The sequence below is a fragment of the Phocoena sinus genome, chromosome 3 (assembly GCF_008692025.1).
Source record: "Phocoena sinus isolate mPhoSin1 chromosome 3, mPhoSin1.pri, whole genome shotgun sequence".
In the NCBI taxonomy this organism is placed as follows: domain Eukaryota; kingdom Metazoa; phylum Chordata; class Mammalia; order Artiodactyla; family Phocoenidae; genus Phocoena; species Phocoena sinus.
The window spans coordinates 1,027,647-1,047,037 of NC_045765.1; the positions used below are offsets into that span (position 1 = coordinate 1,027,647).

The 19,391-nt window shown below is 61.3% G+C and overlaps 1 protein-coding gene across 1 annotated transcript in view; it reads left to right on the forward strand.

Annotated features, from left to right (window-relative positions):
• The first annotated feature begins 2,952 nt into the window (after nucleotides 1-2,952).
• Nucleotides 2,953-19,391, forward strand: part of APC2 (APC regulator of WNT signaling pathway 2) — a 28,335-nt gene continuing 11,896 nt past the window's right edge. Inside the window, 14 exon segments of the mRNA XM_032626185.1 lie at nucleotides 2,953-3,028; nucleotides 9,258-9,416; nucleotides 9,562-9,652; nucleotides 9,782-9,962; nucleotides 10,837-10,945; nucleotides 11,092-11,133; nucleotides 11,135-11,209; nucleotides 11,870-11,947; nucleotides 12,153-12,251; nucleotides 12,786-13,176; nucleotides 13,692-13,790; nucleotides 18,038-18,177; nucleotides 18,558-18,635; nucleotides 18,778-18,894. Of these exon segments, the coding sequence (XP_032482076.1) occupies nucleotides 2,975-3,028; nucleotides 9,258-9,416; nucleotides 9,562-9,652; nucleotides 9,782-9,962; nucleotides 10,837-10,945; nucleotides 11,092-11,133; nucleotides 11,135-11,209; nucleotides 11,870-11,947; nucleotides 12,153-12,251; nucleotides 12,786-13,176; nucleotides 13,692-13,790; nucleotides 18,038-18,177; nucleotides 18,558-18,635; nucleotides 18,778-18,894 (1,713 nt within the window). The 5' untranslated portion in view covers nucleotides 2,953-2,974.

Here is a 19,391-nt window from a genome sequence, read left to right on the forward strand (position 1 = left end):
CCGCGCGCCTAGAGCCCGTGCTCCACAACGAGAGAAGCCACCACAATGAGAAGCCCGTGCACTGCAACGAAGAGTAGCCCCTGCTCGCCACAACTGGAGAAAGCCTGCGCAGTAACAAAGACCCAGCGCAGCCAAAAAAAACAAAGGACTTCCCTGGTGGTGCAGTGTTTAAGAACCTGCCTGCTAATGCAGGGGACACGGGTCCTAGCCCTGGTCCAGGAAGATCCCACATGCTGTCGAGCAACTAAGTCCATGAGCCACAACTACTGAAGCCTGTGTGCCACAACTACTGAAGTCGGGGAGTCCTAGAGCCTGTGCTCTGCAACGAGAGAAACCACTGCAACGAGAAGCCCATGTGCCGCAACTAGAGAAAGCCCGCGTGCAGCAGCAAAGACCAACACACCCATAAGTAAATCAATAAATATTTTAAAAAGGAAAGAGAAAGCAATTGCTGAAGTAAACACGTTTTTTACATTGGATTGGAAGAGTAGAGAGGAATGCCCTGGGCAAATCCGACCCTTCGCAGGGAGGTGGTTTTTGACCCTGAGCACGAAAAGCTGTACAGACGTGCGTAACTTTGGAGCTGCTAGGCCCTCCTGCAGGAGCAAAATGCATGTGCCAGGGGTGTGAGCCCCTCCATCTTGCGCAGTGGAACTGTGCTGGTGGAAGTGGGGATGGGTGCTGCCAGGGGTGTGCAAACATTGCCATTTGTTTGTAAATAAAGTGTTATTGGCACACAGACCTACCCATTCATATGCATTCCGGTGCTTTCCTGGCCTGCGGAGTCAAGTTACTGGCTGAACCTTTAGCACAGTTTCTTGTTTTGTAAAAATGAGCAGGACCCTCCCTGGGACAGCAGCATCGGTGTAACCCCTCATCAGGCCCCCCATAACCAGGGTCACCTTTTGAGCGTTCACGGGAAGCTTCCAGCCTGGCCACCACAGGTCACCGGGGTGGGCTTAGGGCAGGAGTGGCAATGATCATCACTTTAATTTTCTGCAGTTTGTATAATAGTTACGTCAGAGTAGGAGACTGCGTATTAGTATTGATTCGAACACTGTCTTATCCAGACTGCGGCGCGCACTGTAGCCGCCAGGTGGCGCCTGAATCTTGGACTACTATCGGGGCGGTACAGGGGGCGAGGCAGGAGTCCTTGTAGACCCGGACGTCCCCGCCCAGCCCTTCTGTCTGGTGGCGGCCCGGGCTCCGCCTTCAGGCCGCGCTACGTTCCTGCTTCTTTGTCCCGTCCCTCCTGAATCTGTCCTGGGCCCCTGAAGCCTGCGCGCCATCTCCACCATCTCAGAGGCAACTCCCTCGCTGGGGCTCGGGGCACTACACCCCTCTCCCACCCCCGTCGGTCAGCTAGCTTCAGAACCTAACTTGCGTCTGCCGCTTCCCACCGCCCCACTGCTACCACCCTGGCCAGCCCTCCACCATCTCCCACCTGGACGTCAATTTAATGCGTGTCATCCTCCTGGGATCTCCCCAGGCTCCAGAAGAACGCCCAGGGTCCGCCGTGGCCCAGGAAGCCCCGCCCCCCGCTGTTCCTCGTCCTCTCCCAACCAGTTCCCACCTCCCAGCCTTCCCACGGGCTCCGCTCTCCGCCGGACGCCCTTCCCGCTGATTCTCGGCACCTGCTTGCGGAGGCCGGTCCTCACCATCCCGGCTACAGTAGCGCCCCTTTCTCTCGCCGCTTGTTCTCTACTCCCCAGGACTTAGCAGAGCTCGTGATAACGCCCCCTCCGCCACTCCCACCGTCCTTTTCCATCCCCCCCCTACTATCCCTCCCCACCCCACACCATCCTCCCCATCTCCCACACCCCACCCCTCCCGGACGCCCTCAGTCGCCCCGGATCCCGCCTCGTCTCCCGGCACCTCCGACGGCCTGTTCTCCCCGAAGCCGCCAGAGGGCGCGTGTGAGCAGCGAGCGGGGCGCCTCCCTGCTCTGCCCGCCGCCCTGGGGGCTGGCTCCCTCGTCCCCCGACCCCGGCGCTGCACGGCCTGACCCGCCCAGTCCCCTCCTCGTCCTCACCTCCTGACCCTCCCTTTGCGCTAGCGGTTGATTCTGCCGGGATGCTCTTCTCTCTTGGGTCACCCCTCAGGTCTCCACTCAAGTGCCCTTCCTAGTAGCCCCCCACCCCCCCCACCTCCCCTGCTGTTTCCTCCTCAGCGCCCACTTCTAGCCAACATGTTCTCCTGTTGACTATCGGTCCCTCTACCCCCAGTGTCAGCTTCCCACGGGCAGGGGCTTTGACTATTTTGTTCACTGCATAGGGCCCAGCACGCAGTAGGTGTTTAAGTGTTTGGTAAATGACTGAAAGTTGGTTTACGTGTGGTGTCGCCCACCAGTCCCCCGCGTGCCCAGCGCCCAGTTCAGAGCCCGGCAAGCAGCAGGCGCGCAGTCAACGTTTGCTGAATGACTAATGAACGGAACGCGCGGCCCCGGCCACTGCAGGGACACTGTCCAAGCGGGCAGCCGACTGAGGCCGAAGGGCGGCGCCCCCCTACGTCCCTTCGAGATCTCTGTCCTCCAGGGGACCCCTCCTTCCCCGGGCCCACTTCCCAACACCGGACCGCCTCTCCAGCTCCCGTGAGAGCCGCTCCCTGCTCTTCCCCCGCCCCCAGGGACCCCTCCCGCGCCTCTCTAGGGCTCCCCAACCCCGTTGGACCCCCGCCCCTCCCCCCTCCTTCTCCGCTCACGCTGGTCCCCGCCCCCATCTCCCTCACTCGGTATCTCCTCACGCCGCCCCTCCCAAGTCCTCAGTCCCTCGAGACTCCCTTCCCCCGCCTGGGAGGGCCCCCCAGTTCTCCCCTCTTTCGCCCCCTTCGCGTTAGAGTCCCCGCCTGCCCCGCCGTGTGACCCCCTCTCAGTCCCTTGCTCCGCGCAGGCGCAGGCTTCCCGGCCCGTCCCTCCCACCCCCACCCTCGGCGGCCGAGGGGCGGGGCGCAGACTGATTGAGGCGGCCGCGGCTCCATGGGGCTCCTGGGGCTGCTGAGCCTGCTGCACTCGGCCTTCTTCGGGGACCAGGTAGGGCGCGGGGGTCCCGGCCGCGGCGCGTGGGGTCTGGCCGTGGGCGCGGCTGGGGCGGGAGAGCCGCAGCCCGGAATGGGGTGAGGACCGCGGGAACGGTGGTCGCGGCAGCGGGAGGCGCAAGGGCACGCGCAGGGAATCGCCAAGGGTCTGGGGTCTCGCGCAGTCGCTGTGGAGACCGTTGCCAGGGAAACCGCCTCAGGTTGTTCGCAGGGCTGGCAGCCCCTCCCCCGCGCCGCAGCCACAATCCCCCCCCCACTCCGGGTTTGCGCAGGCGCGGCCACGCCGGGCCCAGCCTTCTGCCTCCGAGACAGACCCCCGGACCCCTCCTCATTGCGCAGACCAGAAGACTGGCTACGGCGGGAGGGCTGCGGCGGGGGCGCTGCGGCGAGGACTCGCTCTGCCGAGGCTCCGCCGTGCGCAGGCGGGTGGGGGACCGTGCCACGCCCTACAGCTCTCCAGGCCTCAGTTTCCCCTTCTGGCCGCAGAGCGTAGGGCTGACTTAGATGTTCGCCCTCGCGGATGTCCATAGTAATATCCATCCCACCGGGCCCGAGCGCTTTGCTGGCCTCCGAAATCTGAATTCTGGGGCTATAACATCCCCTCTTTAAGAGAAACTGAGGCTGGGAGGGTGCTGCGGGGAGCCCAAGGTCACGCCTCGAGCTGGGCTGGAGCCTGAGCGCGGGGCGGAGACGCCCGCAGAGGGCACAGCCCAGAGGCCGGCGGGAGCTGTCCGCGGTGCTGAAGGGGCCTCGAGCCCGTCCGCTGCACGCACGGGAAACTGAGGCCCAGAACCGTGGTCAGGCGACCCATCCCGGGTCGGGATTCGGGGACGCGGCCTGGACCAGCCGGCCCCACCCCTCCCCCACCTCCAGTGGCATTCTCTCCTCACCTGTCAGGGCCCTGCCCAGTCACCCAGCCTGAGCCCGTCTCTGTGATCTCATGACCACCTGCTGCCTTCCTGCTCCCCTGTCCCCCACCCCAATCCAGCTCCGAGTCGGGGGACGCTCCTGGTTCCGCCCCCGGCCCCTGACACGGCGGAGGCTCAGTGGGGAATGGGGGGGCGAATCAAGGGGGCAGAGATGCCCGGGGTCAGGCTCAGAAGGTCCAAGAATGAACCTGGCTGTGTGCCAGGCTCGGGGGGCGTTGTTTTATGGTGACGATGGGGAGAATCGAGCCCTGTGCGGTAGAGGGAGCAGACGATACCAGGGAGGGAGACTGGGAAGAGGCCCCCCACTAGGCCTTGGCACCCCGAGATTGGGCCTGGGGTCCTGGGAGGCTCTGAGGGTTCAGAAGGCTCTTGTCTTTCTAGAATTTACAGTGATGCCCGATTCTGGCTGTGGCTCAAAGATTTACAGGGTCAAGGATTTGGGGTGGTGTCAGGGATGCGATGTTCCAGAGGCTTGCGGACAAGGGCATTTTGCCTTGGGGTCTCAGCCCTCATGTGCTCTCAACCTTCCAGGCCCCAGCCCCACCCAGAGTGGTGAGGAACGCCCAGGGAGGGCCTGGTTGGGCTTGCGCATGAACTCAAGCAACGTGCTCCCTGCCCTGAGCGTCAGTTTTCCCCTGTGAATGAGGACAAGACTGGCCATTGTACCCTCCAAGCCCCCTGCCAGCTCTAACGTTCTGGCTGAGAGGGGCCTGGAGAGCAGTGGCATCTAAGACTGGATGGGGGAGCTGAGACTTCGTCCCATGGGGGTTGGGGCAGGGATTCTCTAACCACCTCCCAGTGAACAAAATGGGAAACTGAGGCCATGCCCCAGGTCATGCAGGGGAGTCAAGGTGGAGCTGAAGTCGGCTCTGGGCTCTGTGCTCTCCCCGCCCCCATTCCGGTTTTGCCCAGTCTGCCCTGCTTTCCCGTGGTCAGCTCAGCCCCAGGACTCCTCCTTCTCTAAACGCCGCATCAGTTCCCTGGTCCAGCCCCACCACCGAAGTCCATATGCCTTGAGTGGGCTCTGATCTCTCCTGGCTCCAGGCATTGTATGTGCTGTTCCCTCAGCCTGGAATGCTTTTCCCCTCCTTGATCCCATGCCCAGCTCTGATTCATGCTGAAGAGGCCCAGCACCGGTGTCCCCTTCTCAGTGCAGCCTTCCCAGCCTCTGGAAAGAGCCCTTCTGCCCATTGCACTCGCTCCCGGGTCCCCCAGGCTGGGGGCGGCTGTGTTTGGCTCCGGAGGCTCTGGAACACCCAAGGTCCAAGTTCTTTCGGCGCCTCCAGTGTTTTTGTCCCAGGGTGGGACACAAGGGGCCTTCTGCAGCCGGCCCAACAGGAGACACCATGGTGGCCGTGGTCCTTGTGTCCTTGGCTGCCCCTCCTGTCCTGTCCTTCCCTGCACCAGCCCTTACAAAGGCTGCAGCCACCTCCCCATTTTACAGAGGGAGAAACTGAGGGTCTCCAGGTGAACGACTTGCTCTGGCCCCCCCAGCCAAGAGAAGAGAGAGGCAAGCCCCAAAGCCATGTCTCCTTCGTCCTTTGGGCAGCTGCAGATTCGGCCTCTGGGTGTTAAACCCTCAAGTGGCCTCCGGGGACCTACTGACGATCTGAGACAGCTGGGGACGGGTACTCCTGGGAGCCCAGCCCCCTGCCTCCAATGGCTTCCCTTGTGCGAGGGTGAATTATGGGTCCCACAGGGGACAGACACAGAGTCAGAGATTCAGAGAATGTAGGAAGGGCCATGGAGTCATGGAGGCGCTGACACTCTGCTAGGCAGGGGGACAGGGAGAGATGTAGGGTCCCAGCGTGCCTGCCCATCCCCCACGCTCACCCCCCATGTCAGCCAGGACGCTCGACGGGGTGGTCCAGCTAGATCCCCAACCCTGGCCTGCCCTGACCCATCGGATCCAGGCCAGGCCGTATCCGTGGGGAGGGGCTTCCTGCCCCGCCCCTGGAGCTTCCCTCCCTCCACCCTAAGGTTCTGATGTAACACCCAAAACTGGATGGCTTACACTCAAATTCTGCAGATCCAGCCACTGCAGGTTCTGAGACGCCATTTCACCCCGAATGGAGTGGAGGACACAAGGTCATGGTCACTGGGAGGCTCCCTTCCCTAAGGGGTATTCACCCATACACACACGCACTCTCACACACACACACACACACACACACACACACACACACACACACACACACACACACACACACACACACACACACTCCGCCGAACCCGCTCGGAGGCCCGAAGCCCCGCACCCGCCGGCGGTCCCAGCCCCAGGCCGCCATTGGCTGTTGCCATGGCACCAGCCCATCTTCCCGTGCCGCCATTGGCCGCCGCGCCTGCATCCCGCATCCTCCCCCGCTCGCGGTGGTCTCGCCCAGCGCCCGGAGTGGCGGCGCCGCCTGGCGAGGCCCGGACTGGGCTTTGTCTAACGCGGAGTCCTCGTCCGCCCCGCCGAAACCCCGGAGCCCTGGAGCCCGCGCCCCGCGGCCGCCCCAGCCCCGGAGGACTGGGAACTTGGGCGGGGCCGGCGTAGCTGCGCGGAGGGAGGAACCCCCAGGCCCTCGGCACCGCAGCCAGCCCAACCCCAGTGAGATTAAAGTAAGCGGGCGCCTTCCCTGGGTGGAGGGCAGCGCGGGTGCGGCCTCCGCCTTGCCGGAGTCTCTGTCCTTTTCTCTCTGCCGCGCCTGTAAGCACACAGGCTGGAGCCTCCGTTTCTTCAGGGCGGAGCCAGAGGAGAAACTGTGTCCCAGGGAGGTGGGCGTCTGTGTCGCTGCAGTTGATCCCATGCAAACACCCACTCACAGGTGTCAATACCCAGACCTCCCAGAGTCTTCGGACAAGACACTGTGTGTCTTGGGGAATGGTGCTGCACCTCTCTGGGTGGCAGCTTAACTAGAGGACGTGCGGCCCCTCACTGTCATTCAGACAAAACCCCTAGCTATTGGTGCTTTCCTATCGGTGCACACATCTCGGATGCGGTCCCCCGAGGCAGCCTGGGGGTGAGGGGCAGGCAGGAGGGAGGAGGTGGCCTTGTGACGATGGCAGGAGTTAGGAGAGGTGCTCCGGGCAGGAGAACTGCATGTGAAATGGCCTGGGGGAAAGAGAGCTGCCGGTGGCAGTGATGCGGGCTGTATGCAGAGGGCTCACAGCTTATGCTGAGGGCAGTGGGGAGCCGTGGAGGCATTTGCGCAGGGGAGAAATGGAATCCAACTCGCAACTTTCCCTCTGTCTGTGCATGAAAAGGGGATCGTGGGAGGCCGGAAAGAGGCTGGCGAGGCTGCCCTGGGAGGGGCCAGCTGGGTAGAGCTTGAGGAGCTGGTGGGAGTGTGGTGTTGGAGACCCAGGTTGGAATGGGAGGGAGCCTGATGCGTGGCCCTGCTACCAAGTTCAGTCTGATGGGGACGCAGGAGTGACCACTGGGTCACTCCTGTGGGGGGAGTGAAAGGTCTGAAGCTCTGTCTGGGCCATTCCAGAAGAGCCCCTTGGGGGCAGCCTGGGGAGAGGGCCCCAGGAGGGGTCTGGGTTTGCCGAGTGGGAGGGGCATGCGCGGGACTAGTGCTTCCCCCTGGCTGGGCATGGCATGGTGGCCTCAGCCAGGACACAGGGCCCCAGCCGGACCCCAGGGATCTTGCCACAGCGCCAGTGGGTCCTGATCCCCAGCTGGGACCCCCGACTGAACCTCGGGCAGGATCAGTATCAGGGTAAGAAAGGGGACTGTGGTCCTCAGGCGCCAGCCTCCCCCACCTGACACACTGTCACCCATAGGACTGTCCTGTCTGCTCCATGACCACCATCCCACCTGGCCCTCTAGTCGGCCCGTAAGATAAGCCTGGTAGACCGAGTTCTCCCCATTCCTCAGATGTGCAAACCGAGGCCTGCAGCGGGGGAGGGGCTTGTGTGCTTCCAGCACTGCCTGGACTTGTGACCGCTTCCGGGACTGTGTCTGGGTCCCAGTCGTGCCTGCTGCGTCCCCCCAGGCTCGGCTTCTCTCTCTGGGAACAGTCAAATGCTGATCCTTGAGGCTCAAGGCTCAGGACTGTGACAAGGTGTCAGATGCCAAGGCCAGGCACGCAGTAGGTCCTCTGAGTGGTTAGAACGGACTGACTCCTCCTTGGGGCCGAGCCCCCCCTACCCCTACTCCAGGCCCAGCTGTGCCCACAGTGGGTGGGGGGGCTCCTGGGGGGAAGGAGAGGGAGAATGAGTGAGCGAGTGAAGGAATGGGTGTGCCCCGGTGGTGGAGGGAGAGGGAAGGGGCAGGTGCCCCCCTGTGGGCAGGGGCGGCTGACTGATTTGGGGAGGGGGCTCAGGCGGGCAGGGGGAGGGGGCTCCCAGGGAGGAGGTGGCGGAGGGGATGGGCTGCCATTGGTGCATCTCAGACAAAGGCGGAGGGAGGGGGTGAGGGCTGATGGGAAGGGAACAAAGAGGAAAGGGGGGCCGGTGGTGGGACGGCTCGGTCAAGAGGGCCAAGCCAGGGAGGAGATACCGGCTAGCTGGACAGAGGGAGGAGGCTGGGCTGTAGCAAGAAGGGCAGCCAGACACACAAAGAGCAAGTGGCAGTGGCGGCTCCAGGGGCGGGGGCAGGGGCCTCCGGGGGCTCTAGGGACAGAGGGCTGACCGGAGGGGCGTCAGGGCCGAGCAGGTAGCTACTCCGGATCCAGCTGCTGCTGGAGGGGGTGTCCAGGCTGCAGACCCCCAGGATGACTACGGTGGGTTTGTGTCTGGCTGGCTGGCTGTCCAGCTGCTGGGGCCACCATCAGCCCGTCCATCGCTTTCTTAGAACCTTCACGGCGTTCTTATTGGCTAGCATCTGGGCCAGCTGGTAGTCTGTCCACCCAGCCTCTGGGCGGCTGTGCTCATTCAGGAGAGGGTCTTGGCTGTCCGTCCATCTGTCTGTTTGTCTCTCTCTCTCTGGCTGTGTGTCTCTGAGCCTGGTGGCATTGGACTGGTGAGTCCCCCTGCCAGTTTCAACTGTCTGGCTGTCCGTCTGTGTGTCTAAAAGCCCCACAGTGAGGGCCAGCGTCTGTCTGTGTCTTGTCTGTTGGTCAGTTCAGCTGTCTGTCTGAACACCTCTCCGACAGTTCTGTCCCTCTGTCTCCCGTTGTCCCTGCCTATGTTCGTCACTCCGCCTGCCAGGCCGTCTGTCCCCCAGATGCCCTGGGCCAGCACCATCCCGCCTGCAGCAGTCCACGCCAGCCACCCCTGCCTGAGACCCAACCCAGGGCTGGAACTTAGGTCGAGGGCTGCCCCCTACCCAGACCCTCAGATCATCCCTCTCTCCCGTGGGCCCAGGCGCTGCAGGAGCTGAAGATGACGAGCTCCGTGGCGCCCTACGAGCAGCTGGTGCGGCAGGTGGAGGCCTTGAAGGCCGAGAACAGTCACCTGAGGCAGGAGCTTCGGGATAACTCAAGCCACTTGTCCAAGCTGGAGACAGAAACGTCGGGCATGAAGGTGCGAGGGGAGGCTGGGCGGAGGAGTGGACCCGGGTCACAGGGACAAACACCAGGGCGCTGGGCCCAGGGATGGGCAGGCAGGACAGGGGCACCTCACAGGGGGCTGGACCACTGACCGCTCTCTTTCCGGCCTCCATGTTCAGGAGGTCCTGAAGCACTTGCAGGGCAAGCTGGAGCAGGAGGCCCGTGTGCTGGTGTCCTCGGGGCAGACCGAGGTGCTGGAGCAGCTGAAAGGTGAGGGGCTGGCCTGGGGACCCCCCCCCCCGCACGTTGGGGCCAACCCTGGTCCGCTTCCTGAGGGAGCTGGGAGGAGGGGGCGCAGGGGGCGTGCTGACGTCAGCCTCTCCCTCTGCGCCCATCCAGCCCTGCAGATGGACATCACCAGCCTGTACAACCTCAAGTTCCAGCCCCCGGCTCTGGTCCCTGAGCCCACTGCCCGGACCCCCGAGGGAAGCCCGGTGCACAGCTCTGGGCCCTCCAAGGACAGCTTTGGGGAGCTGAGCCGGGCCACCATCCAGCTGCTGGAGGAACTGGACCGGGAACGGTGAGATGGCGGGGAACCTTGCCACAGGCAGTGGTCACAAGGCTCCACCCACATCATGAGACCCCTTGCCCACTCCCTGCCCCATCCCCATGTGGTGCCTCAGCCCCCTTTCCTGGCCCAACTGACCTCAGCTGGAGGACAAGGGCGGGGGGAGGGTGTTCCTGGCAGAGGGGAAGGCTCCTGGGAGACATCCCCAGGGGTCCTGGACACACAGGCGTCACCAGGGACAGGGCTGTGTCCAGTGCCAGGGCTCACAGTCAGGCCTGGAGCCAGAGAGACTCAAGGCAGCCTTTGTGGAGAAAGGGCTGCGGCCCAAGAAGTCTGGGCTTGAGGCCAGAAGGAGGAGGCAGGGTCTGGGTGCCTAGCTCAGCTCAGCTGCGTTGCGTGCGGTCAGACAGGGACGTTCTGGAGCAGCCTGGAGTTAAGTCCATGCTTTGCCGTCTGACCTCAAGCAAGAACTCTAGCCCCTGCCAGCCTCAGACTTCTGCTCTGTAAAATGGGAATAGCAGTGTCTCCTCACAGGGTGTGAAGAGGGAGACTCTACTGCACCTGGAGCAATCCGAGCCTGAAGTTTGCCCTGTGTAGGCTAGAGGGAGATTAGCCGGTGTTCGAGAGGTGTTAGAACAGCCTCCTCAGAGCCTTTCTCCGAGGACCAAAATTCACAAAGGAGTCACCTTTTTTACTTTCAAATACTTTCTGCACTCCATCCCCCACCCCAGTGCCAGGGGCACCACGGGCGAGACTTTGCCACACTACCTATTAAACTTGGCACCCAGTAAGCACCCCAGAAATGATTACGAAAGTCAGGGTAAACAAACACATGGCAACGTCTCCCGCTCCGTGAGCCCGCGTCCACCGACCGGCCCTCCGCCAGGTGTTTCCTATTGAATGAGATCGAGAAGGAGGAGAAGGAGAAGCTCTGGTATTACTCGCAGCTGCAGGGCCTATCCAAGCGCCTGGACGAACTCCCGCACGTGGAGACGGTGAGCGCGCGGAACTGCCCGGGATTTTGCAGTGCCCCGCCCCGCCCCGCCCCGCCCACGGCGGGGGGGCGGAGTGGAAGCGGAGGCCCAGCCCTCGCCCGCGTATCGCCCCCACTCAACTCACCGAGGCCACCCGCCCCTCCCAGCAGTTCTCGATGCAGATGGATCTGATCCGGCAGCAGCTGGATGTTCGAAGCCCAGCACATCCGCTCGTTGATGGAGGAGCGCTTCGGCACCTCGGACGAGATGGTGCAGCGGGCGCAGGTGCGGCTGGGGCGGAGCCTCGGCGGAGCCATACACCAGCGGGAGGATCAGAGCGCAGATATTGTTGTGGGAGGAGCGCAGATATTGTTAATGGGCGGGGTTATATGCCTGCGGGCGAATCAGAGGACAGAGACTCCTGCGGTGGGGCCTGACGCAGGAAGCGGAGCTAGAGTGAAGAGCTGAGTGTGAGCGGAGCCATAGGGGGCTTAGCGCAGACCCCGGCTCAGAGAACAGAGTCCCAGAAACGATAGGGACGGGGCCACCAGTGCGAGGAACCGTGTCTGACCAAGACTTGGGCGTTGACAGTCAAATGGCGGGACCAAGTCAGAAAATAGGTGGGGTCCGGAGGGATGGCCTGGGGTTTAAGTTGTGGGCGGGGCCAGAGCCTGGGCTTGAGGGTTGGACCTTGGGTGGGATCAGGAAGTGGAGTCAGATAACTGGGGGGGGGGGGGGGGGGGGGTGTTGAGAGTGGGTGGGCCATATCAAGGAGGAGGCGGGGTCAGAGCCCAGGGTGGGGTTTTGGCAATGGATGGGGCCAAACCAGGGACTGGGTGGAGTCAGCATGGGGCAGGATTTGGACTGGGGACGGGGCCATATTGGGAGTGTGGGCGGAGTCGGAGCCTGGTGGGATTTCCTCAGTGTGCCCTTTCTCCCACGCAGATCCGTGCTTCCCGCCTGGAGCAGATAGACAAGGAATTGCTGTCGGCACAGGACCGGGTGCAACAGACCGAGCCCCAGGTACCAGGAGGGGCGAAGTTCAGAGCCCTAGTGCGTGTGGTGACAGCCCCAGGCAGCAGGGAGACCCCCAGGCCCTGCCCAGGGTTCAGGAATCCGTCTGCGGCCCCCGCCACATCGTCGTGGGGGTAGGGCAGGCATCAGCAGCCTGGGCGCTTTGTGGGGTGCCCCTGGGCGGAACCCGCAGGCCTGGCGTTCTCCCCCACAGGCCTTGCTGGCAGTGAAGTCGATGCCGATGGATGAGGACCCAGAGGCCGAGGTCCCCACGCACCCTGAGGATGGTGCTCCTCAGCCGGGCAACAGCAAGGTGAGGGGAGTCTGGGGGGGGATGCTGAGAGGCGGGGTGGGGGCAGTGGCGGCCGGCTGGGTTGGGATACACAGTGAAGTGGGTCCTGCATCCCTGCTGCATTTGAAGGCCCCTCCCTCTCCAGGCCTCCCTAAAGCATCCCCAGGTGTGGGTATGTGGGAGGGTCATCCTGAGTTGGGATGTGACTCGGGAGGTTGGGTTGTGGTGCGGAGCCTGGGCGTGGGTGTGGATACCTGTTTCTGTATAATTTGAGGGGCACTCTGCACTTAGATGCAGGGGCCACCCTAGGAGTACTGGTGAGGCTGATGGGGTGGACATTTGGCTCTCATGGGCTGGGGGCATCTCTGCAGTGGTGTGTGTGTGTGTGTTGCTCCCCGGGAGGATGCAGGGTGAGGATAGTGGGGTGAGCAAGAGATTCTCCTGGGCTGAAGTCATAGGACTCTCATCCGTTTAGAGGGGAGTGCAGGTGGGCCCGTCTAGGGGCCAGGTGAGCCAGGCGGGCTTCCCCACCCTGACATCTCCTGCCCCTCGCAGGTGGAGGTGGTCTTCTGGCTGCTGTCCATGCTGGCGACGCGTGACCAGGAGGACACGGCACGGACGCTGCTCGCCATGTCCAGCTCACCTGAGAGCTGCGTGGCCATGCGCCGCTCGGGCTGCCTGCCGCTGCTGCTGCAGATCCTGCACGGCACCGAGGCAGGGGCTGGGGGTCGCAACGGGACCCCAGGGGCGCCGGGAGCCAAGGATGCGCGCATGCGCGCCAACGCAGCGCTGCACAACATCGTCTTCTCCCAGCCGGACCAGGGTCTGGCACGCAAGGAAATGCGCGTCCTGCACGTGCTCGAGCAGATCCGTGCCTACTGTGAGACTTGCTGGGACTGGCTGCAGGCCCGGGACGGTGGGCCCGAGGGCAGCGTCGCCGGCGGCGGTGAGTGAGTGGAGCAGCTTCTGTGCGCAGGGCGGCAGCCTGGGCTCCCCGGGTGCCAGGGCAGCAACCGCTGGCAGTAACAGCGGGCCTCTTGGCTTTTGCCGGGCACCTGCTCTGTGCCACGCGCCGGCTGAGGCCTCCTGGGAAACCTGTGAAGGACAGACTGGCAAAGGGATAGCCACAAGGTGGACGCTCAAGAAACGGTCCGTTGATTGAATGGATAGATTGTGTTAAACCCTCGAAAGGCGGGGGCAGAGTTTGAGATTCCTAGCTGTTGGGGCCGCCTGCAAAGTTAGTATCAGATGCTAAGCACCAGGCGGGGTGAGGCGGGCCCTCCTTGTTCACTTCAGAGGGGCCGATGCTCTGGGGGTGACCCCTCGCGCCGGCGGGCAGCACTTTGTAAAGCTCCAGGTCTTGGCAGGTCTGCAGGGTGGAGACTGCAGGGAGGGGCGGGGACCCACCAGGCGACATTTCCTGCAGGGGAAGGGCTCTGAACCCGGTCCCCTTGCCCACAGCCCAGGTCCCCATCGAGCCACAGATCTGCCAGGCCACCTGCGCCGTGATGAAGCTGTCCCTTCGACGAGGAATACGCCGGCGTGCCATGAACGAGCTGGGTGAGTGCCCCTCGCCGCCCCTGCGAGCTGGAGCTACCCCCGATCTGGACGGCCTCCGGGCCTCACCCAGTGCAGGGCAGATTCTCGGCACTAAGTGGTCCTGGGGCCTCAGAGAACAGGGGAGAGGCCGGGAAGGCAGGAGAAAAGGTGAATCGGAGCTACTGGGTGGTCAAGGCGGAGCGACCCCCGTGAAGTTTTAGGTTTGGGAGTACTGCGCATCTTTTCCGCATAAAAGTAATCAAAAACATGGGGAAAGGAAACATCGAGGGCCAAACGAGGCACTACTTCTCACCCAGCAGATGGTTAAACCACTCAAAGGTTCTGTAAGGTCTCACGTGGTCCGGCCACATAGACCTCGGGCGCTCGAAACCCAATGTGGGTGTGGGGGGGAGCGCCCAGGCGCAACCTTTCCGGGACGGGCATCTAGAGTGGCAGACATTTCACAAGAGGGCACAGGTCTGGAGTCTTTCCTCCGCCCAGCCGGTCCAGGGACGGCTGGAGGTTACCCAAGCTCCTTCCGAGAGGCCTGCACACTCAGTGCTATGTTGATAATTCCACGAAGATGCGATCTGCCTTTTTCACTCTCGTGCGCATGTGTGTTCAGAGGGGGTTTTTCCCAGGCACTCCTACTCTGAGGACCGCTGGGCTGTGCGTTCTGGGGTTAAAAGATTTCTCCGTTTTCATTTCTAGCGTGGTAAATATTTTTTGTTTATTGAAGTATAGTTTGATTTACAATGTTGTGTTAGTTTCAGGTGTAAAGGGATGCAGTTACATGTACATTCTTTTTTCATATTCTTTTTCGTTGTGGTTTATCACAGGATATTGAATATGGTTCCCTGTGCTCTACAGTAGGACCTTGTTGTGTATCTATCCTATATATAATAGTTTACATTGCTAACCCCCAACCTCCCACTCCATCCCTCCCACCCAACCCCCTCCCCCCTGGCAACCATAAGTCTCTTCTCTGTGCCCATGAGTCTGTTTCTGTTTTGTAGATCAGTTCATTTGTGTCATATTTTAGATGCCACATAAAAGTGGTATCATATGGTATTTGTCTGACATACTTTACTTAGTGTGATAATCTCTGGGCTCATCCGTGTTGCTGCAAATGGCATTATTTCATTCTTTTTTTTTAAGGCCGAGTAATATTCCATTGTATCTATATATACCACATTTTCTTTATCCGCTCATCAGTCAATGGACATTTAGGTTGCTTCCATGTCTTGGCTATTGTAAATGGTGCTGCTATGAACACAGGGGCGCATGTATCTTTCAAATTTATAGTTTTTGTCCGGGTATATGCTCAGGAGTGGGATTGCTGGATCATACAGTAACTCTATTTTTAGTTGTTTAAGGATCCTCCATACTGTTCTCCATAGTGGCTGCACCAACTTACATCCCCACCAACAGTGTAGGAGGGTTCCCTTTTCTCCACACCCTCTCCAGCATTTGTTATTTGTAGAACGTTTTAACGATGGCCATTCTGACGGGTGTGAGGTGGTAGCTCATGGTAGTTTTTTGTGTGTGTGTGGTAAGCGGGCCTCTCACTGTCGTAGCCTCTCCCGTCGCGGAGCACAGGCTCCGGACGCGCAGGCTCAGCGGCCATGGCTCACGGGCCCAGCCGCTCCGTGACATGTGGGATCTTCCCGGACCGGGGCACGAACCCGTGTGCCCTGCATCGGCAGGTGGACTCCCAACCACTGCGCCACCAGGGAAGCCCTCATGGTAGTTTTGATTTGCCTTTCTCTAAGAATTAGTGACGTCGAGCATCTTTGCACGTGCCTCTTGGCCATCTGTATGTCTTCCTTGGAGAAATGTCTATTTAGGTCTTCTGCCCATTTTTCGATTGGGATGTTTGTTTTGTTGTTGGTGGCAGTATGATAAATATTGAGCTGTAACCCAAGTGAACTCTTTGGGGTCCTCAAAAAAATGTTCAGCGTGTACAGGGGTCCCGAGACGGAAATGCTGGCATGTCACTGGTGTCTGTCAGTCAGGCAAGGGATGGCGTGATGACTGAGTGGCTCATCCAGTGAACGTGCCCCACGCACAGTTCAGTTCAACCTCTTTTTCCCTATTGTTATTTTTTTTCCTTTGTGTGGGTTCCCGGGAGTGGAGTTTCCAGATTAAGAAGCAAAAAAGGCTTTGGAAGCTCCCCACTCCGACTTATAATTACGTATTTAAAACATTTTTAAATGTTTAATTTTTTTTGGCCACGCTGCAGAGCTTATGGGATCTTAGTTCCCCAAGTCAGGGATTGAACCTGGGCCCTCAGCAGTGAAAGCACCGAGTCCTAACCACTGGACCGCCAGGGAGTTCCCTAAACATTTTTTTAAACTGTGGTAAATTATATGTAACATAAAATTTACTGTCTTAACCATTTTTCTAGTTCTTTTTTTTTTTTTTTTTTTTTTTTTTTGTCTTAACCATTTTTAATCTTATCTTCCCAAACTGAAACCCTGTCCCCATTAACCACTCAGCCCCCCATCCCCCTCCCCAGCCCCCTGGCAACCACGAACCATGCTGTGTGTCTGTGGTCCTGCCTGTTCTGGACGTTTCCCATCAATGGAATCACAACCCTCTGTGTCTGGCTTCTCTCTCTGAGCATCGTGTTCCTCCGGGTCCGTTCCATGTGGTAGCGAGGGTCGGGGCTTCACCCCTTTTCGTGGCTGAGGGACGTCCCCGTGTGTGGAGGGACACGGTGTGTTCCTCCATCATCTGGTGATGGACACTCAGGCTGTTTCCACCTTCTGGCTGTTGTGACTCGTGCTGCTGTGTACACACACGTACAGGTTCGCTTTGGAAGTTGGTAGGTTTGTGTTGCTAAGCCCCTTCCCCAGGGTGGTCCCCACTGGCGTGCTCTTCAGCAAAACCGCCTCACGGGTCCTGGGTCCTGAGGACGATCCTGTTGCTGGAGGAGGGGGAAGGGCTGCGTGTGTTTGGGTTCCTGAAGGTTTTTTCCCTTCTGCTCCCGCTGACCATTTACTCTTTAAAAAAAATTATTTATTTGGCTGCACCAGGTCTTAGTTGCAGCATGCAAAATCTTTTTTTTTTAACTAAAAAATTTTTTTGGCTGCGTTGGGGTCTTCGTTGCTGCGCGTGGGCTTTCTCTAGTGCGGCAAGCAGGGGCTGCTGTTCGTTGTGGTGCACGGGCTGCTTCTCATTGCGGTGGCTTCTCTTGTTGCGGAGCACGGGCTCTAGGCGCACGGGCTTCAGTAGTTGTGGCACGCAGGCTCAGTGGTTGTGGCTCTCGGGCTCTAGAGCGCAGGCTCAGTAGTTGTAGCACATGGGCTTAGTTCCTCCGCGGCATGTGGGATCTTCCCGGACCAGGGCTCGAACCCGTGTCCCCTGCATTGGCAGGTGGATTCTTAACCACTGCGCCACCAGGTAAGTCCCCATGCAGAATCTTTTAGTTGGGGCATGCAGGCTTTTAGTTGCAGCATGTGGGATCTAGTTCCCTGACCAGGAATCGAACCCCGGGCACCCCTTGCTTTGGAAGCATGGAGTCTTAACCGCTGGACCACCAGGGGAAGTACCGACCATTTACTCTTTGTAAAGTGAGAACCCAGTTGTCCTAGTGAGTAAAGAACTGTGTGTGCAGGAACCTCCCTGGAGGTCCAGTGGTTAAGACTCCGTGCTTCCACTGCAGGGGCCGCGGGTCTGATCCCGGGTCGGGGAACTAAGATCCCATATGCTGTGTGGCATGGCCAAAAAATTAAAAAAGAAAAAAAAAGGAAAAAAAAGTCGCGTGTGTGGGCCATCAGCAGTGGCTCCTGAGCACACGCCGTCTGGTCCGTCCTGGGGACGCAGCGGGGCAGCCACCAGCCCTGCCCTCAGCGGCTTGCTGGCTAATGCTTTGGGAACTTCTCATCTGGGGAGTTGGGGGCTTCCCTGAGGAAGTCACTCTTGAGCAGAAGGGGACTCAGGAAACTGGGCGAACAGTGGGGAAGAGCATCCTGGGCAGAGGGAACAGCATGTGCAAAGGCCCGGCAGCCGGACGAAGTGTGACTGGGGGCTGAGGGCAGAAAAGAGGCGGGCGTGAAGGCGCAGGGCACGCAGGGGGCTGGGCCAGCCAGGCTGCCTGGAGGAGGTGTCCTCAGAGTTGGGCTTCAAAGGTGGGCTTGAGGAGAGCAGATCGGAAGGAGGGGAGGGCGTATGGGTAGAGTGAGCTGCGCGGGCAGAGGCTGGGAGGTGGGCAGGCGGGGTGGTGAGGGGCGCCCCCCGCCCCCAGCCCTGCCGTGTCCGCACAGGTGGGCTGCAGGCCGTGGCGGAGTTACTGCAGGTCGACTATGAGATGCACAAGATGACCCGGGACCCTCTCAACCTGGCCCTGCGCCGATACGCCGGCATGACCCTCACCAACCTAACCTTCGGGGACGTCGCCAACAAGGTGCCTGGGTGGGCGGGCCGGTGGGCGGGCCAGCATCCCCCAGGCCAAGCCCTGCTGGCCTCCTCCCTGCCTCGAAGCAGCACTGAGAGGCGGGGACAGGCGGGGAGACTGAGGCCTGGGGTCCAGGCCACCATCTTCTCGGCCCCTTTGCTGCCGCCCCTGTGGAGTGGGGGCCTCTGGGCCTGGGCAGGGTGTCTGCACCTGCCGGAGCCTCAGTCTTCTCATCAGAGCAACAGGGCGAGTGCTCTCCCTCCGCTGTGGTGGTGAAGATGGGGTGGGGGGTGGGGTTCGAGCTCCAGCACATAGTAGGTGCTCAGTCAACGCGGCAGGTGCCCCCGCCCCACCCCCCGCCATGGCATGACTCCCGTGTCACCCCACAGGCCGCACTGTGCGCCCGCCGGGGCTGCATGGAGGCCATCGTGGCCCAGCTGGCGTCTGAGAGCGAGGAGCTGCACCAGGTACCCGGGGGGCTGCGGTGCTGCCGGGGGCTGGGGGCAACCCTGGGCTCTGCCACCTGCCGCCGTGGGGCTTGCGGGTGGGCCCTGTGAGCCACCCTGAAGCCTGGCCCGGGCCCAGACAGCCTGCCCTGCACTCGCCCAGGTGGTGTCCAGCATTCTGCGCAACCTGTCCTGGAGGGCGGACATCAACAGCAAGAAGGTGCTGAGGGAGGTGGGCAGCATGACGGCCCTGATGCAGTGCGTCCTGCGAGCCTCCAAGGTGGGCACTGGGCGGGGTGGCGGGGGCCACGGCTGCAGGCTGCCAGCCACGTGGCTGGGAGGCACCGGCAGCAGGTGGTGAGTTCGCCACCTTGGGGGGAAGTCAAGCCCGATGGACAGCCCGCCGCCTGGCAGCGGGTCCAGGCCGGGGGCTTCCAACCCAAAAGATCTTGCCTGTGGCCGGTTGTGTTACTTTTCTTTTTTTTTTGCGGTACGCGGGCCTCTCACTGTTGTGGCCTCTCCCGTTGCGGAGCACGGGCTCCGGACGCGCAGGCTCAGCAGCCATGGCTCACGGGCCCAGCCGCTCCACGGCATGTGGGATCTTCCCGGACCGGGGCACGAACGCGCGTCCCCTGCACCGGCAGGCGGATTCTCAACCACTGCGCCACCAGGGAAGCCCCTGGTTGTGTTACTTTTGACTTCTACTCGAAGAGGCATTTGGGGGCCTTGTGCCGGCGCCTCGAGGGAGAGGGGCGCGGGGGTGGGTGGGGCTGGGGA